Here is a 27,574-nt window from a genome sequence, read left to right on the forward strand (position 1 = left end):
GGTTTTGAAGAGCAGCTGAGCAGGTTTTCAAGTGTTTACAGCCTTGCCTGAGGGACTTATCCCAAAATTATCCCTCGGCTTCTGGCTAGTATCTGGGATAACGCAATATGACCCATTTTAGAGTTCCGTGGGTTCAGATTTAACACTGACAAAATACAGACACAGGCGCACAGACATGCATGCATGCACACGCGTGCACATGAACAAAGCCCATGCACACATATGCACATGCACATGCTGCCAGCGAATGACGGAGTCAGGATTCACACCCAGCTGCCTCCCGGGCTTGTTCCTGGATCTTGACCTCAGCCCATCCGTCCTGCTAGGGACAGTGACCTGGCCTTTTAGTTTCTCACACTGGGATTTCTGTGGCTTTAAATCACGGGCCGCTTGACCACCTCTCCCTTTGGGTGGTGGCGACAGAAGCTGTCTTAGTTCACTTACATGACACTTACATGACAGGGACCGTCCTCCTCCACACCTTACCTAAGCAGCCTCCTCCCATCCTCGCCATGGCACCAGGCAGTTGGTCACATGGCAGCGCTGAGGGGCAGGGAGAAAGGTCTAGAAGGTTTACTCCTCATGCCAGGCTGCTGAGACTTTGGAGCCTCCATATGTAGAGGGCACAAGGTCCTTGTCCTCACTCGGGCGTCCACTGGCAAAAGCAGGAATGTGAAGCACACAGGCTTGTCTCTTCGATGGAAGGGAGGTTTATACCTGTGTCCCACCCTCCAGGCTAGGAGTGGATGCTATTAATAGCCTGGTGGCCTGTGCTGTCTGTAGGGTTAGGCTATGCCCCAATCCCCCAGGCTATTGCGTTTATCCCAGACCCTTCCCCTCCTAGAATGATAACTTGAGCGAGTTTTTTTTTTTTTCCTCAATCAGTAGACACCACACCTAGGAAAGATATCGCACGTACTTCTTAGCTTAGTGACCTCTAGGACATCTGTGTGGCCGAGAGCACACCTAATCCTCCCCTGGGCTCTTAAGCGTCCTGAAGCTGGATGGCGCACATAAGACTGACATAATTGTTACCGGAAACCTTTTTCCAGAACTGGACTTTACCTAAACACCTACAAACTAAACTGACCCGTACCAGGTTCTAGAGGTGCGAGCCCACACCAGCTAACTAAGCCGGGTTGAACTGGATTCCCCTTTGCCTTGCTCAGATCATATCTCTGCTGGCTGGAGCATTTGCAGGGACCCCCCCGCAGACGAGAGAACTGTTTTTTCCGCCCTGTCCCCAGTGTTTTCCCGACATAATATGGCATTGGTGTCTGTTTCCTGGTCGGCTTCAGCGGTGCCAAGGAAAGATCAGGTCTCCGGTGAAACCTCGCCTGTTTCTTCAGATGCTGCCACCAAAGGGCCTGGGCAATGAGACCTGTCCCTCTCCCCTGAGTGGAGCACCATTAACAGCCCCATCTCCTGGGTTTTAACCACTGTTTGTTATTGCTCATTTATCTCTTGCCTCACAGATCAGGCAAGACTGGTGTCGGCAGAAACATGCATCCAGCTTCCTGGTTGCCCCGCCTTCCAACCCCTGGGCACTCAGATTCTCCAACATCCCAGCATGCATTGAGCACCAACTGCATTCCTTGTCCCGGGCAGGAGAGGTGATGGCACTGATGGCCACCCTGGGGAGCTCACACTCCGCAGGGGGCAGCACAAAATAAGTAATAAAAAAGCCATGAATCTACATCAGTGCCAGGAGTTCCTGAGGAAGAAAATAGAGCAGGAAGGTGGAAGCCATGGGTGTGCTATTTCATTCCTTTTACCACAATTAAAAATGATTAACAAAACATGAGCATCTTTGTACTTAGCAATAATGATTTGATACACATATGTGATGGGGGATGGTTGCCACAGCCAAGGTAATGAACTCATCCATTGCTTCATAGTGACCACTGTGTGTATGTGTGCATATGTATATATACACACACATATGTGTGTGTGTGTGTGTGTGTGTGTGTGTGTGTTGAGGACACAAGATGTCTCTCATCGATTTCAAGTATACAATGTGTTTTATTATTATTCATTGCATGTTAGATCTCCAGAGTTGATTTATCTTACAACTGAAACTGCACCGTTTGGTCAATGTCTCCCTACTCCTACCCCACCCCCACCCCTGCCCCAGCACCTGGCAAGCCCATTCTCTGCCTTTGTGAATCTGACTTCTCAGGTTCCCTGAATGGGTAAGGTCTTGCAGCATTTATTTTCCTTCAGTGAGCTGATTTTCCTTAGCAAAAGGCCCCTCATTCATACTGCAGCAAATAGAAAGGTTAGCCATGATGACTGAAATACACACACACACACACACACACACACACACACACACATCCTACATTTTCTGTATCTGCTCACATATCTACAAACATTTCACTCTTGGCTGTAGTTAATTGTGCCACCGTGAACAAGGAAGCACTGATGTGTTTTCTAGATACCGATTTTATATTCTTGGAATGTATACACAAAGGTCCCATAGGTGGTATATCTGGGTCATATGTTGGTTCTATTCTGATATGAGGAGCAACTACAGACTGAGTTTCATAAGACGGAACCAGTTTCCTATCCCTTCAGCAGTGCAGGCGGATTCTCTGTCCCGAGCCCTCACCACACTGGTTATCTCTTATCCGTTCTGCTACTCCACAGGATGCTATTTAAACAGCATCTGTTCCTCCAGTCCCTGGACAGTCCAGCGACTCGATCCTAGTCTGCCAGAGCTCCCTGGGATCTGGGACAGCTAGCCTCTGTTCCTGCTTCTCTGGTGTCCCATCTGTGCAGGACAGTGAGTCTAGAAAGGGTCAGACTGCCTGGGTTTGAGTCCTGTCTCTGCCCGTACTGTCTAAGAGCCCAGAAAAGTAACTAACTCTCTTGTGCCTCTGCGTCCCTTCCATAAGGTGGTAAAGCAAGAAGGCTGCAGAGTACCCTTCATAAAAACAATAAGCGCTCAAATGGGTCGATACGGATGCCCCCGTGAAAAGTTATGGACATAGTGAACAGTATTGTTATTCAGTTGTAAACACGCACATAGACCTTGTCACATATCGTTTACCAAATACATTCTGAGAAAAGCACAGTTTCTCCCTGTGTGATCCAGAGAGTATTCATGCAAGCTCAGATGTCTTTGATTTTACTAAGCGCTATCATCTTATGGGACTCACTATCTGGGGTCCACTGTAGTCTGTAACATCATTATATGTTTTCACACCTGTATGCATACACACACACACAAACCCAAAAACACACATGCACACACACACACACACAGAGAGAGAGAGAGAGAGAGAGAGAGAGAGAGAGAGAGAGAGAGGAAGAGAAGGTGTGGGAGAGAAGGAGAGAGGGGGGAGGGAGGGAGAGAGAGGAGGGAGGGAGGGAGGGAGGGAGGGAGGGAGGGAGGGAGAGAGAGAGAGAGGAAGAGAAGGTGTGGGAGAGAAGGAGAGAGGGGGGAGGGAGGGAGGGAGGGAGGTTAACTATGTTGTTTTGTTGTTTTCCTCATCACACAAAGGGCAGAGTGAAATTTCCAGAAAAACTAGTACACACGCCACTTCCTTTGTTATATAACTATACACACGCCTGTAGTTTTGTCCTCCAGACCCACGAAACAGATTCAAATAATCTCCCTTTGCTGTTAAACAAACTGGACTCAGCAGACATGACACAGCTTAGCCCTAGGCTCCACACACAGAGGGTCCATCCACGTTTACTGTGACGACAGATTTCACCATTCCGGCAGTTATGGAAGAAGTGGGGGGGGGGGGGACACCAGATGTTAGCGTGAAGAGCTGTGTCTCCATTCGACTCCAGCGTTAAATCTTTCCTAACACCGGGCCTCGGTTTCCCCTATAAGCTACGCAGGATGTGTTTACTTTTTGCTCAGGTCCTTAGTGACTCTTGCGCTCTGAGATGGGTGGAATGTTGTGAGAGGCTTGCCAGAGGACGCATGGAAAGATGCATGCACCACAGTCGGCAAGGCAGCTGTGTTCATCTCCTCGGAGTATGGTCCCTACAGTCTCAGGCTCCATCCATAACTTTTTTCCTCCACCACAGATGCTGGCCTCAAAGCTAGGCACGCCCGCTATTTCCCAACTCACCACTAGAGAGCAGCAAAGCCAGCAGCTCGGAGGAATTCTTCCCTAAAAGCAAAACCAAACTAGTTGGGCGCACCAGGCTTCGCTCAGACCTCTTAGCAGAAAAGAAGTAAGTTATCTAATTAGCTAATTAATCATAAATAAATAAGAGAACTCGAAACCATTACAAGTATTCTAAGATCTAAAGAGCACACAGCCTAGTAAGCTCCAGTCTTTTGCGCTCAGCGCCTGGTCTTGAGACTGCAGGATTAGAAGGTCATGACAGCCACCCAAGGGCAGGAGCCTCCAGTGACTTTTGAGCCCCATCATCATACAGAAATGGCTGGAACACAAAGCCTGGCCAGAAAAATGGAAGGGCTTGGGAACTCCTGACACAGGTTTGGGTGAGAAGATTTCTCTGCTCGGTCCCGACTTCTGGACTCGAAGCAAATTGTCTAATCTCAGCGGTTCCTTAGTTTCTCATTTGCAAAAGGGCCATTAAAACTCATACATCCCTCAGTGTGTAAGTGAGGATCAGGAGATGGGGAGGTGGCTCAGTGTGAAAGCCTCTCCCCCAGGAAATGGGCTGACCAGAGTTCGAACTCCAGGACCCGTGTCAAGCCAGCCTAGCAGGCATGCGTGATCCCAATGCTCCCCGCAGCGAATTGGGAGGCGAAGACGGGAGGATCGCCATGAGCTCACGGGCCAGCTAGTCTGGCGTACACAAAGGTAAAACAGAGACTGTCCCAAAGTAGAAGGAGGGAACCAGTACCAGAGGTCACCTCTGATCTCCACACTCACGGTGTGGCGTTTGCGCACGCCGCACGCACGCACACCTACAGACAGAGATTAAAAATGCCAAGCGATGTATTAGTCCATGAAGAAAGCTAACAAAAGCGTTCAACACACATGCGGGATTTTAAACTATTGGGTACTATTATTCTCGGGATTATGAGAAAGCCAGAGGGTAGAATGTGACAGGTGTGGACTCACTGTTGGCAGGTGCCTTGCCCCACCTGGACTCAAACCCCCACCTCCTCCAAGGCATCGCTTTTAAGACCATTGGCTGCATCCCGAGTCTTGTGGGATAGAAAGACCCAGGTCAATGAAGAGTTCACAGGCTGTCGCCTTGGAACAAGGCTTGAGTCTTGAGACAAGAGACCTAAGGGAGGCTCTGGGTACAGGAGGCAAGAGTGTCTTGAGGCATATGACTTCCTTTCTCTTCAGAGTCTGAAGGACATGCAGTCTGGGAACTGACACAAAGGCAGGGAGCCCAGAGAGGAATACTGGTCCCACTCAGCTCCAGATGACACTAGGCTCAGAAGGTTGAGCACCCAGGCCTGGTAGCTGGAAGGTCACTCTGGGCTCAAGTGTATCTTCCTGAGCACAAACCGTGTGTGTGCGTCTGAGCGAGTTACTCTCTCCCCAGGAATCTGGGGAGCCAGCAGCTGCGCACTCTTCATCTGTAAAATGTGTAAGAACTAATTCTGCCACCTGTCACCTTTGCTGGTATGGGAAGTAACGAATCTGTAGCAGGTAGGGCTGTGTCAACGGTCATTGCGCTTGAACCGCTTCACAAAGCCTGGAGGTGCCTGTCTGGCTAAGTAAATATTGTCACTCAGGCTCCTGGGGGCAGAGCCTAAGTCCACTTTTGTGCCCCCAGCCCCACAGGCCTGACCAATCTGCCAACAGTTCTAGTTATCTTTGTTCTTTGGGTGAGCAAAAGTAGGACCCCACAGGGCCTTAAAGAAGTCCTTCCTGTCTTCCATCCCAGCCTTCCTGGATGGCCTTGGTAACGCATAACGCCTACCTTCTCCTCCACACACTTTCTCCTCTTGAGAAGAAAGTTGCAGCCTCCCCCCACGACCTCCCCCCACACACACATAGGGGTCTCAGTCACAATGCTGGGAATAGGCACTGACCCCGGTGACCCAGGCCTTCATTTTGAAAAGTTAAATCAGATTAGCTCATTAATGACCTTGCCAAATACCCCAGTGGTGGGTCAGCCTCTGCAAGGCCCTCACAGGCTCTGGGCTTGGGGTTAATGAATGACTGAGCCGGCTGGCGTAACAGAGGCTCTCTGTGAAGCCACTGGCACCCGGGAGGGGTGCAGATCATTAATAAATATTGATTTGGCTCCAAAGGAAGCAGCCTGCTGGAGAGCAGACCCTGGACACCCACGTTGTGGTCCCATTAAGTCAGGGTCAACTGTTCTGCCCAGACGCCAAAGGACCACTGGCTCCAGAGTGCTCCCAAAGGAAAGGGCCCACAGGCGAGAGCCTACTTCCTGCCTGGTGGGTCAGTGCAAGCCCATTAGACCCACAGTAGTTCGAGGCAGACAGTTCACAACCCAGTTCTCATGCTCCGTCAGACATTCACCAGCCCCAGGGCTGAGGGGACAAGGCACCCAGGATTGTGGCCAGCCTGTCTCAGGAAGAGCAATAAATCCTCCAGTTCAGAGACCCGAGACAGAATGGTGTTTTCACCCTCACTCCAGGCTCCCCTGCGCCTCCTCTGAGGCACAGCCTCCAGATATGTAAGGAGGCAGGAGCTGTATGAGTTCCAGGAGCAAAGGAAGAGAGCATAGCTGTCTGATCTTGCAGGCCAAGTCCTGCAGGGTCTTATTCTGCTTGAAGGCACCTCTATGTTCATTTCTAGGGAAAGAAAAACCCTGAGGAAGATCTTGGCAAGGATGAAGGAGTCAAAGCCTGGCCGAGGGGACAAGCTGGTTCCCTTTACATCCTGGGCAGAGCAGTATCAGTCAAGATGTGACGGGCAAAGCATATGGTCTCTGTTTGCTAATTAAGATCAGCTTCATAGAATCAGATAAATAAGTGCGTGGAGAACAGACATTTCAATGAAATGTTGAAATTATGAGTAAACAACATCACCTCTAAGGCCCTTTACTCCTGCCGTTCCCTAAACGGGAGCTACCCTCACACTGACCCTCCCAAGGGGCCACGTGTCTTTTTTTTAAGAGATTAGTTTAATTTTTAACTGGGGGAGGCATGTGCAAGAGAGTGCTGGAGCTAGAAGAGGCCAGAGGCATTGGGTTCCCTTTCAAATGGAGTTACAGGAAGTGGTGAGTCACCCGACCTGGGTGCTGGACATCCAACTCCTTTCCTTGGTAAGGAGCAATCGATGTTTTAAACTGTGAGCCATCTCTCCAGTTCCAAAAACTCCACGGCTCTTAATGCTAAATAGTGGCAGACTGCCCACTATATCTCCCAGACACCCAATTCTACCTTCCTAAAGCTCATAGAAGTATGAGATCAGGTGACCTGTCACTCACAAATTGAGTTCTGGTCCACCTGCTGATATTAGGTCACACATAATACATGTAAAGCTTTCTCTAATCCCAGGTCTTGCCTGGTCCCACTTTTAAAGGCTGAGTTTATTGTGCCCAAAATGATACTCCTTAGGAATTCCATATCATCCCCATCATTTCCATACAGCATGTCATACAGCAATGATGTTGCACCAATGATGTCGGGTACCATGTCTGCCGGTCCTCCTGCTGCTAACCCTGAAGAGCCTGGATGGAGCGAAGTCAGAGGGGGAATGAGAATGAGAAAGAAAGGGGTGGGAAAGGTCAAGTCAAGTTCAAGAAGGGACAGTGATCAAAGGAAGAGCATACCATGGGTGGGGTTTACAACGAAAGGGTCACGTGATGTATACATGCTAGGCAAGAAGAGAAAAGAGTATCCGATGAAGCAAAAATCTCAAAGGTGATGGAAATATCCCTCCAAAAGACATCATTTGGATAATGAGCATTGTCAACACTGGTGGGAAAGGAAGGAGGAAAACGTGGAAAAGAACGAGGAAATGAGAATGGAAGGAGAAAGGAAAGGAGAACGGGAGGAAAGGAGAAATGCTGGCTTCCTGGCTCTCTTGCCCCTGGCTCTTCCCAACAAACCACAGCTGCGTGGCTCTGCCAGTCACAGGAAGGCTTGGAAATGGGAACCTGCTTGCAGGACCCTCTCAAAACCAGACACATAACTAATGGGTAAAGTCAACCCCAATGTGCTTCCCTCCGCATTGCTACCCTGGTCAGGGTCCGCTTTCCATACACTGGTATAACAAATGCCCTGATAATGGTTGGGGTGATGGATTACAGAGGTATCTCCCTATTGAGGCCCAAACGTGCCAGAGACCAAGAGCTTGTTCATCTCAAGCAAGTTCAACTCAGACATTCAGATGCCTCAAGATATCTCGCGTGACCTTGTCCATGAACTACAGAGAGCAACAGAACAGATCTTCATTATATTTCCCAGATGAAGAAGAGGGGGGGGGAATGCACCCTGGAAGGCAAGGTGACAAACAACCATGTAGAAAGCAGAGAAGCAAATATCAGCTCTTGACTTTAAACGTATCACTCTTTCCAGGTCACTATGAGGGTCCCTTGACCCACTGTGAATGACAAGTTGGCATTTAGTTACAACTGCATCTTCGTATTCCCTCCTGCAACTTAAGGACCACACATGGTACGTGGAAGAAGGGTGGTGTTCGTCTGTTCCTTCTAACGCTCATAATCATCTGAACCAAACAGCACATGGTCATGTGGTGAATGAGGGGACCTGAGAAACCTTAAGAATTGTGTGTCTCCTGTTAAGAGATTCAGGTATAAGTTCACTGACCACACGAGCCCTGCGCGTCGGCACCTCTCCTAAAATTGTATCATGTGACTGACTACACAGTCACATTAGCACTGAACATCTTCACTTTTCAAATGAGACATGGGAACCTTCAAAACAAGCTGGCCCAACAGCTACAGACGAGGGATCAAGCAGGAAGAGGAAGGACACAAAACCATTCTCCACCCAGCTTTTCCCTCTCTTGTCTTCTAACACTGAAATCATGAAGAGTGTTCTGTGGCTACCCTAGCTATTCCAAAGACTAAATGAGACAAGCAAAGTAAGCAAGAATTTTAAGAGACAGATTTAGAATACAAATGAAGAATTCTCTTTTATTTTATAATGTTATGATTCTTCCTTAGCTTAAACTCTGTGTCTGACCAGCTAGCTCAGCCTCATCGGGTCATTTGTTCAGATTTGTCTTTGCCAGTGAATTATTGACAGAATTTTGGGAACAAGCAGAGTATTAATAGCATTAAGCTATTCTGCATAGAGTCCCCATATTTCCCCCTCTCCTCCTGAATGAGCTTCTCCCTCCAGATGGGGCCAGTCTGTCTCAACTGGAGCAGTCTGAAGAAACAGGAGATGTCTCCCTGACTTCCAGGACACACAGCAACATCAGTACATCCAGTGAGCATTTAAATGAAGACAAAATAGTGATGTAACTGTGTATTTTACCCAGTCTGAAGAGTTGATTCCCTGCAGATGTAGGAGCCTGGGCACGTAGAGCCGTGGTTGTGAAAAGCATGCACAGGACAAAGGAAAATACGTGGAGGGAAATTTCCAATTGAAAGGGAACAAGAGGAGAATTGGACAGAGAGACAGAGAAAGGGACAGGAAAAGCAGAGATGCAGGTGGTGAGACTAAAGAACTTCCAACCATCTGGGCCACTCGGCCTTAGGCAGCTTTCTTCTGAAGAGTCTTATCACTTTGGGGACCAGTACTCCCTTGAACACCCTTCTCTTACAAACAAGTAGGCGCGCACACATGCGCACCAATTGCCAGGTCCTGGGAGGGGAAGGTCAGAGCCTTTCAAGGGATCCTCTCACTGGCCATAGAAAACCGAAATGAATCTAAAACATCTGTCTTACTCAGCATGGCCTTCAGAGCAGCAATATTGACGAAGAAAAGAGAAATCTACAGGGGACTGGGCTACGTGGGGGGAAAACTTATGTAATAATGATTTTATCAATAATCTTAGGTCTAGGCTAGGCAGATAAATAAGAGATAGTACGTGGTAGAGAGACGACAGATAGACCATAGATAGATAGATAGATAGATAGATAGATAGATAGATAGATAGATAGATAGATGATACATATATACATACATACATAGCTGCATAGATAGATATCAGCTAGTCTTTCTGTTTTGCACAGAATAATTGTTGTAATGGAAACCTGAGTTCGCTGTCTCAACACAATATCCTGTTAAACAACCCCAAGTTGGAGAAAGTCTTTTAAGAAACATGTACAAAGGGGCAAGTCTCTCAAAGGGCAATGCTCTAACTTCTGACTACCCAAAACACTGTGTCCATGTCTGTCTGCTTCCCCTGGCTGCAACCTGTCTCCATGTAGGCATTTTCTACCCCCTCACTAAACGCAATGTCATGCAGAACACTCAAAGGAAAAGGGAAACGGATTAGTAGGTGGATCGATGGCCGATATTAATGCTCTTTCATGTTGAGTTGAAGAAGGATTTGAGGTCATCAGGAGAGACGGCAGCAGGAGAATAGACTAAGCATTCAAAAGACTCTCTGGATTAAAATCCTATTAAGCCCCCATGAGCTTCTCCAGGAGGCATTTGAGGAGGTTGGGGCTCCTTTAACCTGTCACCATAATTAACCTTCCCTCAAGCTGTTTCGGGTGGGGAACGTTGGCAATTAAGAAACTGAGGAACTTTCATTCTCTGTCGCCCACGCTGCTGTCTGAACGGTTTAGCGACCAGAGGGGAGAGTGGTTTAGCGTAATTGCTTTGAGGGGTTCAGGTCCCTCACTTGAACCTGCTGTCAGCCTCGCCCCTGAGATCTGAGCCCCTCATTAAAAAGGGCATTTTGTCTGGAGAAAGAATCAAAGGTCCGGATCTACTCCTGCGCCTCCTTCCTCTCATCTTTCCCCCGGTGACACCGACAGGAGGGGACACTATGCAGAGCAATGCTCCTCTCAAAAGCCAGCTTCCGAACTCACACTCCTCCCTACAGATCTGTCCCCGGTCCCTCCCTGCTGGGGTCACCCCCACATCTGCCAAGCAGCTCCAGCAGCTGCTGCACCACACGTGGAAACGGCTATTCGCAGAAGTGACAGTCACACAACACGTTTCAGAGAGTGAGCACAGGCTGTTTCTCCTTTGCTCCCAGAAGACTGCCACACACAAACACACACCCACACACACTTCAAAGACCAGCACCCCGCCATCCTGAGCAATGAGGTGAGCAGCCTCCCGAGGAATTAGTTTTGTGTTCCTTCTAACGTCTAAGGCTCAGCAGTAGTTGCAGGATATGCCTCTGGAGGAAAACGTTAGCTTTTCTACTTCCTCACTGGTGGGTCCCGAGAGTCAAGTGATAAAGGCATCCGTCTCCTACAGCCACAGCCCCTCTTCTATGTCTACCTGGGTGTCTTGTCCCCTCAGCCAGACTGAGCTACTCAGGAACAAGCAGTTGACTTATTTTTCTCCAGCCCCTACCACAGTGTCTGACATAGATGAGTTGGTCATTAATATTCTCTTGCCTATGACCATGCAGAATGTGCTCTCTGCCTTAAGGCAAGTCACGACCACCATTTTCATGATCCAAAGCTTAGGGGTCTGTGGAGCTGCGTGACCTCTGAGGTCATATTCCAGCTCCTGGAATCTATGAGGAGAGGATGTGTACAAGCTGGATTGCTGCGGCTCCTGTGGCTTTTCCACCTTCTTATAGCAATGATAATAATGACGAGAATATAGGGCATTTATGAATCCCCTAAACAACCTCTGCTCTATTTCCAGTGCCTGGAGATATAATTTCATTAGCCACAGAATGTCAGGGATTCTTATTTCTTCCATTGGATGCAGCTGGAGGTTGTCAGCATTAGTAATATGCTCAAAGTCACACCAAGTGTGCGATGTATTTGTCCAAGAATCTGGGCTCTTAACTGTCTCTCTCTATCCCCTCCAAGAAGCTCCTTCTGGAGCTTCCAGCTCAGGCTGCAGCCTTCCAGCTGGCCCATGTACATCTTCCTAGTTCTCCAAGTGGCGCCTGCCTGCCTGCCTGCCTGCCTGCCTGCTGCCTGTAAATTTCTTTGATTTCCAACTCCAGAGTCCATCTGCCTCGGCCTCCACCTGCTCTAAGCAGAGGCAGAGCTTGCCCCAGGACCCAGCAGGCCCTTTGTCCTGAGGGTCTGAAGTTTCTGTTGGGAGCAGGTGGCCTGAAAGGCGGGAGAGGGCAGGCGTCAGCCTGGGAGGCAAAAGGAAGGAGGTGAAGACATCTGAAGAGGAAGAATTACAAGGGTCCCTCCTGAGACCTGAGCCCATCTGACCTCTCTGGGCAAGGGCAAGTCAGAGATGGGGCTTCCTGTCAGAGTTATACCTCTGAGAGGAGAGCGTGGGGAAGACACCCTTGGTAGAGTCTTGGGGAGCTGCCTTTCAGGACCTGAAAACCTGATCCAGGTTTGGCATGCTGTAAAAATTTGGAGAAAGCTCTTTGGTTATGGCAGATGATTGTAGCCCAGGAATTTAAAAAAATACACAAGAAGTTGCATGCACAATACACTGGATTTGATCCCTGGTTCTGTATAACCTGGATATGGCGGAGCACACCTGTAATCCAAACACTTGGCAAGTGGACACTGACAAACCTATTATCCAAACACTTGGCAAGTGGACGCTGGAGGATCAGAAGTTCAAGAGCAAGTTCACTTACTTAGTGAGTTTGGAACCACTCTGGGCTACACAGTATCTTGTCTTTCAACATAACATATTCAATGAGAACAAGAAACAGTTACACTGAAGAAGGGGGAAGGGACTAATGATCGTGTCAATGCTATGTGAGGCTTTGGTCTAGTTCCTGGGCTTACTTCCTCTCCCTTACATGCACCTTTAAGTTGTCACCGGTTTTTTTATGACAACAGTGCTGTGTGGTTCGGGTCCCAGCAGCCTTCCGGCTCTCACCTGTGTTCTTCTCCTTGTCTCGGGACAACTCATGGACAGTGGCGCCGATGTCCTGTCGCAGGCTCTTGATGATGCTGCCCAGAGAAGGCACGCTGCGCTTATCCAGGTACGTGAAGAACTCGTACTCATCTTTGTGTACCCGGGAGGGTCGGGATTCGATGTGAGTCAGGTTGATGTCGTTCTCCTGCAGAGACAAAGACAGGTGGGAGGGGCCGGCCTTCGTTACCTTCGTTACCGCTACAGGACAAGACACAGAGCCAGAGTTTAACACAAGACAGCAAACCAGAGTTGAAGAGCAGTTTTTTTGTTTGTTTGTGTTTTGTTTTGTTTTTTGCATGAATATAAGGAAGCCCTTATAGTTCTGGAAGCTTTCAACCTTCTGCAAAGCCAAGCACCAACCGACAAGAGGGAGGAACAGTAAGTCACACACCTCCGAACTAAACTACATGGGGACCTAATAAAGAGCCTAGAATTGCCTACAAAGGATTTGGGTTGGGATCAAAGGCCTAAGATAGTAGCAGTAGTGATATTTACATGGGAAAGTCTCCCATTTGCCCAATGAAATTCCACAGAATCTTGATAGATAATATTGACCCAACATTGTTTTGCTTGAATATGGTCCCTAGGACTTAAGCACTGTGTCTGTAAGCTCTAACTTAGAGCAGATATAGAGAAAAGCTAGACAACTGACTTTCATGCTTCTGCATCCCTCAGCTGCCCCATCTTCACACAGGTGGTTTAGTGATCCCTGTTCCATGAGCTTTTGGGGGGTCTTTGACAAGTGAACACACACACGTACTCTGATGGGTGCAACCCAATGCTCAGACCTACTATTAATATCATCATATGTTCATCTAAGTCATTTGGTAATTACACAGACATATAATTAATATTACACATGAAAGTATACTTAATGCTTTTATTATATATACATATATAGTATATATATATATACATACATATATATATATATATATATATATATATATATATATATATATAACACTCACTAGGTGCTAATCACTCTCTAGATGAACCAAACAGACCTAAATGCTTTTCGTTTTAAATCTTAAATTCAAGTGGAGGGAATGAAAGCAATAGCTATGAAAGACAACTAACCTATGTGTTCTTTTCTAATGGCAGGGATAACATATGTAAGGCAGAGCCAATGAAGCAGATCAACTGTCCTGGGGCTAGGGTTAGGGTACATTGTAGAATTTAAGAAGATTTGTGGATGAGGCCTTCTTAAGAAAACAAATCAGATGCACATCCCAAAGGAGTTGATATATATGAAGACCTCATGGGGGGAGTAATTGGCCTAGAAGAAGTGAAAATGAAGTTTAATAAGTCAGAATAACCACAAAGAGAAGGACAGCTATGCAAATTATCTTAAAGAATGTACCCTTGATTCTGAAAGAAATGAGGGCCTTCATGAGGTTTTGAGTATTATCTTAGCATGATCTCATTATCTTAGCATGATCAACCTGACATCCATCTTGAAACTGAACCTCATAGACCCGACAGAACTACCAAGTCCTGCTAAGAAGTCACTGGTGACATCCCAGTGGGATGTGATGGTGGCCGCAGCCATAGTGAGGACAAAAGGGATAGGAGGAGTCACAGGCTGTGTGCTTCATGAAATAGCCTCGACAATCAAAATTATAAGGATCATGAGAGGAGTTTGTGGATAGAAAAATTGAAGAAGAATCATCACTAGATCCCATTCCATCCTCAGATTTGCTAGTGTGACTAAATGAGAAATCAGAATTCCTAAGAACACACACACACTCCTCCCCCAGAGTTTTTCCTTTGAATAAAATATTATAGCATAGCTAGAGAGATGAACTAGATACTTCTTATTTGACATTAGCCACCTATACCATATCTGCCCCCATCACACCATGTCTTAAATATTTACTTATTTGCATGGTGTGTGTGTGTGTAGTGTGAGCACACTTGAGCACAGTTGCCATATAATGTCTAATAATGAGTTCCAAGACAGCTAATGCTGTATAGTGATATACCATCTCAATAAAAAAGGAAGAGGAGGAGAAGGGGGAGGAGGAGCGGGGAAGAGGGAGCAGAAGAAAAAGAGGAGAAAGGGGCAAGGAAGAAGGAAGGGAGAGGAAGAGGGAACAGAAGAAGAGGTTGAGAGGGGAGAGGAAGGAGACTCAGAGGAGGAGGGGAGGGGAAGAGGGAGCAGAAGAAAAAGAGGAGAAAGGGGCAAGGAAGAAGGAAGGGAGAGGAAGAGGGAACAGAAGAAGAGGTTGAGAGGGGAGAGGAAGGAGACTCAGAGGAGGAGGGGAGGGGAAGAGGGAGCAGAAGAAAAAGAGGAGGAAGAGGAGGAAATAGAGGAGGGGAGAAGGGGGAGGAGGGAAAGGGGAAGGCAATGGCAGCATCTTGCTTTGGGAATAACCACAGAACAATTTAGATACCATGACTTCATTTTTTTTAATGATACTGGAAATCTAACTTGGGGGAAAACTTCTCTAAGTCTTTCACCAAAATTTGTAAGCTAACTAAACACCATCAGCAGGGGAATGATGCAATGGACTGTAGGACCAAAGGAAATTCTATAAAGCAAGCAGCACAGCTTTCAGAATGCAAAATATCCACACCAAGTCCATTGTAGCTGCCTGGTAACAAAATATCCACAAGTCCATTGTAGCTGCCTGGTAACAAAATATCCACAACAATTCCATTGCAGCTGCCTGGTAACAAAATATCCACAACAAGTCCATTGTAGCTGCCTGGTAACAAAATAGCCACAAGTCCATTGTAGCTGCCTGGTAACAAAATATCCACAAGTCCATTGTAGCTGCCTGGTAACAAAATATCCACAATGTTTCCATTGTAGCTGCCTGGTAACAAAATATCCACAAGTCCATTGTAGCTGCCTGGTAACAAAATATCCACAACAATTCCATTGCAGCTGCCTGGTAAAAAAATATCCACAACAAGTCCATTGTAGCTGCCTGGTAACAAAATATCCACAACAAGTCCATTGTAGCTGCCTGGTAACAAAATATCCACAACGATTCCATTGTAGCTGCCTGGTAACAAAGCATCTGTAAGTTCTGCAGCCCCAGGGGTTGGCTGTCTCACTCACTTCAGGGTCTCCATCATCTATACAGGACCTAACAACAGGATCTGCTCCGAAGATAGTAACTGGTTCATAAAGCGAGGGGCATGAGGTCGCCAAACGATGGTTGTGTGGGAGGAGTGCATCTCTGGCTAGGGGTGGGGCAAAGGAAATGCGCGTGGCAAATATAGACCGTTTCCTTTCGATTGCTTCTAAAAGATCAATCGTATCCATGAAGGTGGAGTATAAATTCAGAACTGAAGCTTTTCACCTCCGCTGGTTAAACAGTCTACTTGAGACTACCAGAGAACATCTGAGATGACCTTATATCTCAAAGCTTTGCCGATCTGTTTCTTTGTCTACTCCCTTCCCTGGGAAGTCATGGGCACACGAAGAAAAAGTTCTTTTGCAGCTTCCCCCAAGGAGACTGCTTCTGACTGTATGATTCACCCCTAAACGACTTGTAAAAAAGGCTGTTTTCCTAAGAAATATGATATGTGGGCTGGTAGGGGCTAAAAGCAGAGTGTTATGGAAAATGTTTAAATAAATGCGTAAGGAATTGAGATTTAAAGCAATCTCCTGAGGACAGCGGGTGTCTGTAGGTCAGTAAAGGAAGGTTTGAGCGTGTTCCTAATGGTTTGAACACAAATTACCAGACATCTACTTAATTTCTAGCCATCACTCCACAAACACAGTAATCTATGTCTCTTTAAATACAGGTTCCGTTGAGAGGCATTCTGATGTAGCTACCAGCTGAAGCCCATAAGGCCAGTGATGGCCAATGTGGCTCCTGAATGGGGAGGTGACTTTGAGCTAACTGCCATGGAATGAGGAAGCTGAATGAAAAGTACCACATCCTGACAAGTCGAGGGGAGTCTATACACACCCTATAGACCCGTCTTTCTCCAAGGAGCGAGCATGCTCTCGTGTTTCTGACTGGGAGTTGAGCTAAGAAAGCTTCCAGATGGCATTGCGGATTAAATTGCGGGGCTATTTAATCAGAAAGCTGTAGGAGATGTGTGATTATCCCTTTATGAAATGCTTTTCCCTCTCAGGTCAAGATTGAGAACATGGACTTTTACACTTTGTTTCTATTAAGGAAGATAAGTGTATCTACAGCGCAACTTTTGCTCTGATGTTGTCCTTTGAGGGGGTCTATTTTAGCAGATGCAATACTTGAAACTAAAGCCTCCCAGTACCCTCCATATTAGAGAAGTCACCTGTAAACAATTTGGAATACTCTCCCTGTATTTCTAACACTGCCACCTTGTCTCTGGCACTAAGAAGATTTCTAGGAGTCTCCTTCCATGGGCAGCCTCAGATAGGTGAACAGGTGAATATTCCCATCCCAAGCCTTCTCTCTTCGCACCAAATAAACCTCATTCTTGTACTAGTTTTCCTATAACCAAGAACTTAGAACCCTTTAGGCTCTGTGACTCCATTGATATAGTACACAGAAATAATTACAACTAACATTTACTGAGTTCCTTATCTACGTTAGTTACTCTTCTAATTAGTTTTCACAGAATAATGGGTTTGATTTTTGTGGGAACCCTATAATAGGTTTGTTATTACTATCACCTTGAAACCAAGGAAAAGAAGCCAAGACTTTAAACAGCTTGCTTACAGCCATCTCTCTTTCAGACAGAGCACCTGGGTTTTGGTTCTAAACAGGAAACTCTTAACTTTAATCTGGTTCTTTACCACGGTGCCACACATTCAGACTGCTGTGTTGGCAGTTTCTCCAAATTGAAACCTTCCATCTAGGAGGAAGGAGGAGGCTCCTGAGTCTGAGAAAGGGAAAACTCAGAAGGTTCTCCTAGGAGCTCTGCGGGTTTACAGCTGCTGTCAACAGTTGCCCTGGGAGGAGCTCTGAACAGCTGAGCTGCAACAAAAGTAGGTGTCCCAGACCTGTGGACTGTCTTGCAAGTTGTGCAGAGAGCTCTGGGGTTGCAGCTCGTGGGCGTGGTCACCCATATGGGGTTGCGTGAGAGGACTCTGGTGAAGCAACTGCTTTTTTTTTTTTTAGCATTGGCTCAAGAGTTTTGCATAACACTTTGCCACTTTGCCCAGACTCGTATAGTGACCCCATTAAAAATTCATTGGTCCACGAGCTTGGACTTTGTTGTAGTCATAACTTGTTGTGGGGAGCAAGTGGTGGGCTGCATTCCTCCTGGCTCCCAGCTGCCTGGTTAGGTTATGCCACGAAATAATTACACGGAAACTGTATTCTTTTAAACACTGCTTGGCCCATTAGCTCTAGCCTCTTACTGGCTAATTCTCACATTTTGATCTAACCCATTTCTAATATTCTGTGTAGCACCACGAGCTGGCTTACCAGGAAAGATCTTAACCTGCGTCTGTCTGAAGTGGGAGAATCATGGCAGCTGCCTGACTTGGCTTCTTTCTCCCAGCATTCTGTTCTGTTTACTCCGCCTACCTAATTTTCTGTCCTAAAGGGCCAAGGCAGTTTCTTTATTTAACCAATGAAGTAAACACAAAACAGAAGACTCCCACATCAATAACTTTGGTCTCTTGTGGGCCGAGTAGAGGCGTGTTGTGTATGTGTGCTCTATCTCCCCAGGAAAAGGCTTGCACCCAATACATTAAAGGTGAAAACCTAAGACAGCATAAGTTTAATAAAATACTAAAAGCTAGAAGATACTATGAGTTCCCTAAAGAAGGTGCCAAGGTCAAATGTGTTTAAGAAATACACAAAGTGTAACAGTGGTCTTCCCACCGCAAGCTGACCAGTCCTTAACATGCCTGTGTGCCCTGTGGCTCTCCAAAACCCAGGTCTAAGACGAATTGTCGGAGTTCTTTTCTAATGACATAGAATTTGCTAGAACGCTTTTTAAAGAAAATACTGTCTTAAAGTACTTCAGTTTCTTCCAGTTGCTTCATCATTTGCCACTTTTGATTTCACTTTTTATGTCCAGAACCTTTGTCAGAACACAAAGGTGTAATAACAGATACAGACATGCAAAAGCACCATGACCTCAGCACCCTCCCCTTTGTCTGCCAAGCTCATTTTGTTTGTCAGAAGTGTGGGTGTCCCAGAGTGACCGTGGACATGGAAGCCTGAGACCCGGGGTTCAAATTCACCTCCACTCCTCCTCCCTGTGTGATCTCCTTGCAGAGCCTCCGTTTCCTCACCCACATGGTAAAAGGATGGCTTCCACCCAAGTGGAGAACCTGTGTCTGGCATCTATGTGTGGTGACATGGGCACAAGTATTTGTTTTCTCCCTTCACTCACGACTTCAAGTGACTACCATCTGACTGTGAACTTTACCAAAGTGTTAATCAGCTTTAAAAGGTGGACTGGGATGGAGAGTTCCTACGGCAATTGTTGAAGGTACGGGGAGGGAAGAAATCAATGCACGCTAACAACAACCTCCAACCAACCAACCAGCGCGTCTACAACAACCTCCAACCAACCAATCAGCGCGTCTACAATAACCTCCAACCAATCAACCAGCACTTCTACAACAACCTCCAACCAACCAACCAGCACGTCTACAACAACCTCCAACCAACCAACCAGCACGTCCAGCTCTGTATCCTCCTCAGCAGGATGGGTAAAATAAGGCCCTGGAGGAATTGAGAGTTGGCTAATGCATGAATCCAGTCAGAGAGTGTACACACACGTGTACACACACGTGTACACACACACACACACACACACACACACACACGGTGCTCTCCAACCAGCTCAGCTAATTTATTACTTGCAGTTTGTTTATTAGACTGTAAACAGCCTCTTCACTTATTATTATTTAATCCATTAATGCTGACCTGGTCCCAAGGGGCAACTGTTCAAGAAAAACATGTGACTCCCTAGTAGGTTCCCTAATAGACCAGTCCAAAGGCTAAGTAGGCATGCTGGAGTATTCTGCAGAAACCTCTGAGACAGCATTCTGTTCTCTCCACTCCCTCTGCTTGCGCTTGGGCATTCGTCTCCCCTCGACTACCACCACCACTTTAGAAAGCCGGGTTCTCTGTTTTAAATACACTTGGGTTTCTAGAGTAATTCTAGATGTCCAATATGGATTCACAGGATGAAGCTGGCACGGTCTCAGAGCCCTTGCTGGGCAAGCGCAGCACTCTGGGTTTTATACCTAGCACCAGAGTTTTGCTACTGAGATTTCATGAATTTGTATCTAGTATCATGTGCTTCATTATCAGGTTGATTGATCTGTAATCGCCTAGGAGGCAAACATCTGGATGTGCTTGTGAAGGGGGAGACCCTACCACTATTCAGCTAAATTGACACAATAGTAAACCAACTCCCAATGACTTATTATTATAGCCACAGGTGATGGCATCTCTGAACTCTCATCAGAGAAGTTTCTGTGTTTAGTAGGCGGTGATTAACAGAGACCCCCAGTTAGACAGGGTACAGAGAATAAGAGACTAGAATTCTCAGCCCCAAATGAGGCATGTGTATTAAACCCCTTCTCCATCTTCTGCAGGCTCTGGAATCACTGCAGAAGGGGTGGGAAGATTGCCAGAGCCGAGGACAATGGACGACTAAAGCAGAGGAGTGTTCTCCAGACACGGCAATGTGGCTGTGCATGTGACCTCACAACAGTGGCAACAGCACAAGCTCAAGCCAGACAAAATCACAGCACAGAAAGCAGAGGTCGACCAGAAGTCTCAGCCACATGATTGCTGGGGAAAGAGGGAGAGTCGGTTTCTTTTTAAGCATGTGGACCTGGCAGGTCAACCAAGTTGGGTATCAAGGGTAGGAAAAGGGAAAATATCTGGGAGAAATTGGAAGGGTGAATATGATCGAAATATTTTACACAAAATTCTCAAAGAACTAATGGAAAAGAAATTTTAAGAAATGTTTTCTTAAGAAAAAAATACCAAGACTAATGATCATGGCATTGCCCAAGATACCCAGGAACGAAGCACTTACCTCAAACAAACGCAGGACCTTGGCTAGGGCACCGACTTCTTCTTTGAGTGAGAAGAGCAGAGACACAGCCCCATTTTGGTTGGAGTTGTCTTCAATATAACTGGTCTCCTGTGGAATTAGATCGCCTGGTTAAAACGTTTTCCACAGCTTAGTAATTATTCCCTCGAAACCGCCAAAGAAGAGGCCAGCATAAATAACTTCTCCTCCTCCTTAAGCTTCGGAACAAAATGAACTCCATGTATTCTACACAGCAGCAGGCAGTGAGGTCAGAAAGAAGTAAGTTGAGAACAATGAAATAATGATGTCACTCCTGGGTAGACTTTAGAAGCTCGAAGCTCAAATTGCTCATCGATGCCCCTAGTCACTGGCAAAAATCAATATATTTTAATGATCACCCACCTAGTACCAGATTATATCCCACATCTTGGAGAGATAGAAATCTGAATTAAGGGAAACACACCCTTCCTTTCAGTATCAAAATTCTGACTAGCAGACACATAGTCAAGAAGCCAGAAGATTCAAGTGCTCCCAAAAATTAAAAATTCACCTTAAGAAAACACTGGGACACACAAGGTGAAAAGACATTAAAAATGGACATTCACAGGCTGCGGGTCCAAAGGCGAGTGTTATCCTCTCTCATCCATTCATCACCAGAACCGTTTGGAGCAGATCCCGTTACCTCATTCCCCCACCTATGAAATAATAGCAAAAACAAGCTCTGGCCAAATACTATCCAAATGTTGAAAAAAGAAAAATGCTCACATTTGTTTAAACTTATTGAAATAGAATATTGGCACGGTATATATAAAATGATAAAACTATTATCATCAGATAATGGGTACCTTCAGTGAAGGAACAAAAGAAACTGGAATAAGTGTGGGCATTTCAGGGTTTGTTAAGACATTTTTCCTAAGTTTTAAGATAATTCACAACATTCCGCGTGCACCCCCCAATATACATCATGTCCCTAGAATGGGAAGAACGATTACTCTCTCGTATGCAAGTTAATTAAGCTAATGGTGTGGGTATTCCATCCTCTCAGGGACCGATGGCAGTGGCAGGAAGATTTTTGTCAGGGACTCAGAATAATAAACAACAAAGGGCTTCCCTGTTTTAAGTTCACTTCTCTCTTGACCTCCACAAAAAGTGGGGTGCTGAAGATACATGCCACCTCAGAGTCGAAGACACCTGTGGTAGAGACCCAGGTGCCCATCTCCACCGCCCCTCTCCTGTGTGTGTCCAGCACCCAGAGGCCATGGCCATCTTCCCCAGAGATGATTCATTGTCTGTTCTTCCCTCTGCCATCCCAAGACTCTAACTCTGAGTGCTCCCCAGTGATCCTGTCCTGACAGGGTTCTTCCCATGACCTTCCTTATCAAAACCATGGTTAATACATTTTAACCACAGGCAATTTGAAAACCACTGATAATGAATATATACCATCACGGTTCTTAAATCATAGCATAATCCTGCAACTGTCTACAAGTTCACATTTGTGACCTAACATGGTCCTACACTGCCGTTATTAATGCCAGTACCCCTGTCTGCTCCTGTATGGACATCCAATTACAGGAACCAAACTATGTCCTTTTATGCTCAATGCATGTTGTCATTGGCAGCAGCTACCACTCTTTGCATGGTCCCTGGGACCGGCCATTTGGTCCTCACAAGGGCAGTAATGGAGGTGCTGCTGCTTTGAAAATGAAGACACCAAGTTAAATAGGTCAAGTGGCTTCTCCTAGGCAATCTAGCTAATGCGTACAAAGTCTGTGCTTGAACCCAGGTTGAGGGGTCTCAAAGCCACCATTACTCTGCTTTCCAGTGACAGGCTCAACTGTCACAATGGCTCCTTCTTTGCAAAGCAGGAAGGACTTTACATGAAAAGAAGCACAGAGAAGTTTGTGAGATGGGGTGGGCCTTCGTGGATCTGAATTCCAAGTTCGCCCAGCCAATCCTGGGCCCATGAACATATCTCGTTCATAGTAATTTGGTTGGTTTGGGAACTATGCCTTCTTTGATTCTTACAGACATGTTGATTGGCTTATAAGCAAAATCACCTTCAAAACTGTCTAGGAAGAAACCATGCACGGAAAAGACCTGGGAATCAAGGAGTGAGAAACTTGCGTCATCGAGCAATGCACTCTGCATAAACACAGACTGTTCTCGTTAGCCATGCAGTGGACGCAAACGCCTTCTGTTACCACTGGAAAGAATTCCCTTTCACCTTCACAAGCCATGCGGTCTGTCAAGGATGCCCTAGGGCCAGTGCTGGTGATCTGGGGCTGACACATTTGCACATTTTTGTATGTATGGTTACAACCCCTTGCACACATCCACACCGAAGAACTTTTGAAAACAAGATACGAAGGTCCTGAGGAACGTGTATCTGTGCGTCAGGGGGTAGAGATATACTATGTCTCCATATTTCAGCATTTTCTCACGGGAGGAAAGGTTGCCGTGAAGCTGCGTGCTCAGCCATGGGAAGCAGATTAGATAGAACGCTGGCTGTCCTGTCCCTGCCGGTGGCTCTGCGCTCCTCACTGACCCCACTATTCTGCTTAAATTTTCTTCACAGCTCTTGTCTCTACATGAAACTATATTATGCTTTCATCCTATTAATTCCTTTATCATTTGTCTCCTGAACTAAAGTAGTTTTACCAGAGGGAAAACACCGCTGTAATTAGCACACAGTGGGTGCTTTTTGACCTGTTGGCGAACGAAGATGCTAAACCACTCAGTCCCGCAGGCTGATTGCACATGCCATCTGGATGAACTCTTGACACATTTTATGCCCTCAATGAACAGAGTCTCCTTCCTGCAATCTCCCTCTTATTAGGATTATGTCAACTATGCGCTGTTTATCTGGGTAGGAAGCTTTAAGAAGATGCAAACGGTACTCAGTACTGGCAAGACGGTTCAGCCGATAAAGGTGCTTGCTGTCGAGCCTGACATCTTCCATAGCAAGGACTCATACGCTGAGAGGAGAGAACTGCCTCTCCAAAATGTCATCTGACCTCTACACACGTCGTCGCATACACTGCATCTCCCCACACACAAGTAAATTAATGCAATAAAAAGTTTTAAGAACACATAAGTGTGCCGCGTGGCGGAGCTAGAAGACACCGTAAGTTCCAGCATCCCATCTCAATTTTATAGACACCAAACAACCTCCTCACGCCCACCAAATGGCTCCATTATGCATAGCTTTGTAGACGCGACAACCCTGGTGTCTTGACTGTGTTTGTGGAAGATTTCCCACGAGCAAGTGACACCAGGCACGACATCTGCCTTGCCGTCTGTCCTTCCTGCACTTCAAGACCCAGGCTGCTGAACAAACAGCTTTGGCCAAATCCACACTGACAGTTTCAAATGCTCTAGAAACTGTAATAAAGTATGCATAGGCATTGTTTAATTTTCATCTTGACCCTAGAATCTGAGGGGTTTTATTCCTATTTTCGAAGAAAGATGCACTGCCTCTTATGCTGAGGTTGAACCAGGACATGTTTGGATCCTCTTCTAGGGTCCCTGTTATGGGTAGAGACAAACTGTGGATTCACAATCACCTAAGGGTCTTATAAATACAGCTGTGAGATGCTCCCCCTAGTTTCCCACATCACTGGCTTAAGCTCCCCAGATGGCCAAGTGGCTGTACCAGCAACACAGGAGCCTAGAACAGAGCAGAGCCAGGATCTATGAAGGACCGGCCTGCCTGTCCTTCATACCAACTGTCTGACCCCAGGCATCCCTCAGCTCTCCATCCTGACAGAAGATGAGCTCACAAAGTGTCCCCCCTGGTCCAGGGCATGGTGACAGCTACAGAATTGTTCTGACTTTGACATCCACTCTCTCCTAGGGTCCTGAGGAGACACAGTTCCCAAGGATTGCACGCAGCAGCTACCTGTGAGTCCATTTCCTCCAAGGTCTGAATCTCAGTGTTCAGACCATGATTCCTGGCCTGGGTCAAGTATATAAATCACGGTAAAGACTATTTTCTGCAAGAGCTCCTGGAGAGGACAGCCAGCACCGGATGGGACAGGCTCCTTCCACCTCCAGCAGGATTCCGGAGGCATACTCAGACTCAGGGCTAACTCCTATTTATTTTCCTCTCGGCTTATTTTCTCCTTCGTCACATCTGAGTGAGTCCCCAAATTCTCTTCATGCTACATCATCCCCTGAAAGTTAAAGAAGGGGGGCATCTTACTTTCTTCTCATTTCCATACCCAGAAGAAAGGGTTGTATGGCTATCACTGGAGAAATGCAACGGGGCCTGCTGCCCCAGATGACTGAGGACCCACCCTTTCCTTTCAGAAGATAAAGCAGGTAACACAGGAAACCTATCCCTGTGAGGTCTCTTGTAGACCAGCCTGGACTACATACAGCTAGTTTCAGGACAAACAGGCTCCAAAGCTACAGAGAAACCCTGCCTCAAAAAACAAAAAACAAACAAACAAAAAAAACAATGAGTTATCTAAAGACACGCAGATGTGGGAGCTGCTCTGGCAGTCAGATCCCCAACCTCTCTGCATCTTTAAAGGACAGATGTCCCTCCACTCGTTAAAGATGGTCTTGTCAGTTGACTTCCTGGGGCATTTTCATCATCTTTACATAAATTCCTATTTCTTAGTGACCTCAGGAAATACAAGTGTTCCCCAGACTGTTTTCACATCGGCGAATCAAGTCTCTCCCAGCTCCGGAGGCTCACCAGGCTCACCTGTCCAAAGTCTGAGAACTTTCTGCTCAGGACTGGGCGATCCAGGATCACAGCCGACATGCTGGCTCCCAATAATTGGGGTCTCTAGCTCTCCGCAGCAGGGTCTGAAAGGTTTGCTCTCGGGAGGCGAGGCTAATGGTTTTAACCCGGCTCTCAGAAGGACGAGAGAGGGGCGGCTTCAAAGGGTGTCCCCTACTGCAGTCTGTAAGGTCGCTCTGTCAGTGGGCGTTGCCCTGACGTAGCAGTGTGTGGACCCTAGTCCACGGCCCACGTGCAGCTGCAGGTCACTGGTCCTAGGCTGCCCCCAGGGGAGGGGCATTGGAGGGTGTGGCAGCCACCGCAGGACTCATTTGGCAGACTGCCCTGGACAAGAGAAGACGGCAGAGAGCCCAGACCACCTGTATCCTGGAGCTCAGACAGGTTTGGCATTGTTGAAATTTAGGGGTGCCTAGAGTAAGGATTCTCTGCACTGGAGGGAACCAGGGACAGTCTGCTGATAATGCTTAAGGATAATGCTTCCCTGGCTGCAGAGAAATAGATCCAGGCTCCTAATTTAAATGTCCTCCACCCTCAACTCCCTTTCATTAACCACCAAACTGGTCAATCTCCTTGGCATTCTTTCCTTTAGAAAACCACAGTGGATGACATTTGTAGCTAAAGAGTAAAGGCGGGAGTGCTGGGGCTGGAATCCAGCCAGTTTTAGCTGCTTACAGGAGGGCTGGGGACTCTGCACACAGGACAGACTGGCTGCCTTAGGGATGCCTTGCTAAGAGATTTCAAGTGCATCGATCATAAGAATTAGACGATGCATCAAACGTTCAATTAGTACAGTTCTTGCCACACAATTGAACACGGGATAAGTGGAAGATAATGTTTAAAAGTCCGTCTTAAAAGTGTGACAACAGACAGCTAGGGAGCATTTGTTCTGTGTTCCTGGTGGTGTCCTAAGCGCTGGGACTTCAGAGGGGGCACGTGACCTTCCTGCCGGCACTGCACCCCTCTAGCGGTCAGGCAAAATAAAACTAGTTTAGGCAGGGCCAAGCCACAGGGGAGAGGAAAATACTTGATCTAGGTAGGAGTGAGCTGATGGGTACCGGGGCGTGGTCTTCAAGTGGTCATGAAGATGTTATGAACGGAGGTAAGATAATCATTGCTAGCAGAAAAAACAAAACGTAAACGCACGGGAGGGTCAGTTTCGGAAAGATGTGAGAAGCCGGGGGCATCAAGGACTCAAAGCCTACTTAATATTTACCCAAGCAAAGTTAATGGACTGAGAGAAAACGGGCCAATAATAGAAGGTGCTAGAAGTCCACCCCGTCCCCTCCCACAATTCTTTGACCTAATAGCCAGGAATCTGCCAAGAAGGAAAAACATTTCAAGTTTAAGATTCAAAATTCAAAACACGTGGGCTAATTCCTCATCAGGCAGACAGCTGCCCCCCTCGCAGACGGCTGCCTCCACCTGTACCTCAGTTTCTTTGCCTTTAAAATGTGGGTCTAGGGCTGTTTAGGATTCTTTTAATCTCCATAGTGCAACAGGCTTTCTCCTGAATTCTGAGAATATTGATATTGTAAGATAACTTCTGTCTAAAAGTATAAATAATTATCAATTATTAATTTATTATTATTGATTAATAATAAATTATTAATAATTGATGGGTGCCTCATTAAAATCCCCTCTAATAAGTTGCAAGGTCACGTTCCTGACTTTCACCTTCTCTGACTCCAAAAGCCCTCTAGAGCAATGGTTCTCAACCTGTGGGTCACAACCCCTTCGGCAAACCTCCATCTCCAAGAAAGATTTACACTCTGACTCCTAGCAGTGCAAAACTGCAGTTCTGAAGCAGCAACAAAATAATTTAATGGCTGGGGCCACCACAACACGAGGAACTAAACTGGGTTAAAGAGTCGCACCATTAGGACGTTTGAGAGCCCCCGCTCCAGAGGTTGCAGATGTGAAACAGGGTGTGTCCCTCGGTTCGGGACTGTCTTAGAGATGCCACTTTGTCCCTCATC

General features: G+C 46.7%; 1 protein-coding gene across 1 annotated transcript in view; it reads right to left on the bottom strand.

Annotated features, from left to right (window-relative positions):
• Pah (phenylalanine hydroxylase) overlaps positions 1-25,759 on the bottom strand; it is a 47,366-nt gene extending 21,607 nt beyond the window's left edge. Inside the window, exons 1-3 of the mRNA XM_075954190.1 lie at positions 25,560-25,759; positions 20,849-20,956; positions 12,845-13,028 (exon numbers count right to left, since the gene is read on the bottom strand). Of these exons, the coding sequence (XP_075810305.1) occupies positions 12,845-13,028; positions 20,849-20,956; positions 25,560-25,619 (352 nt within the window). The 5' untranslated portion in view covers positions 25,620-25,759. The remainder of the gene's footprint in view (positions 1-12,844; positions 13,029-20,848; positions 20,957-25,559) is intronic.
• Between the last annotated feature and the right edge of the window lie 1,815 nt (positions 25,760-27,574).

The sequence above is a fragment of the Microtus pennsylvanicus genome, chromosome 20 (genome assembly GCF_037038515.1).
Source record: "Microtus pennsylvanicus isolate mMicPen1 chromosome 20, mMicPen1.hap1, whole genome shotgun sequence".
NCBI lineage: Eukaryota > Metazoa > Chordata > Mammalia > Rodentia > Cricetidae > Microtus > Microtus pennsylvanicus.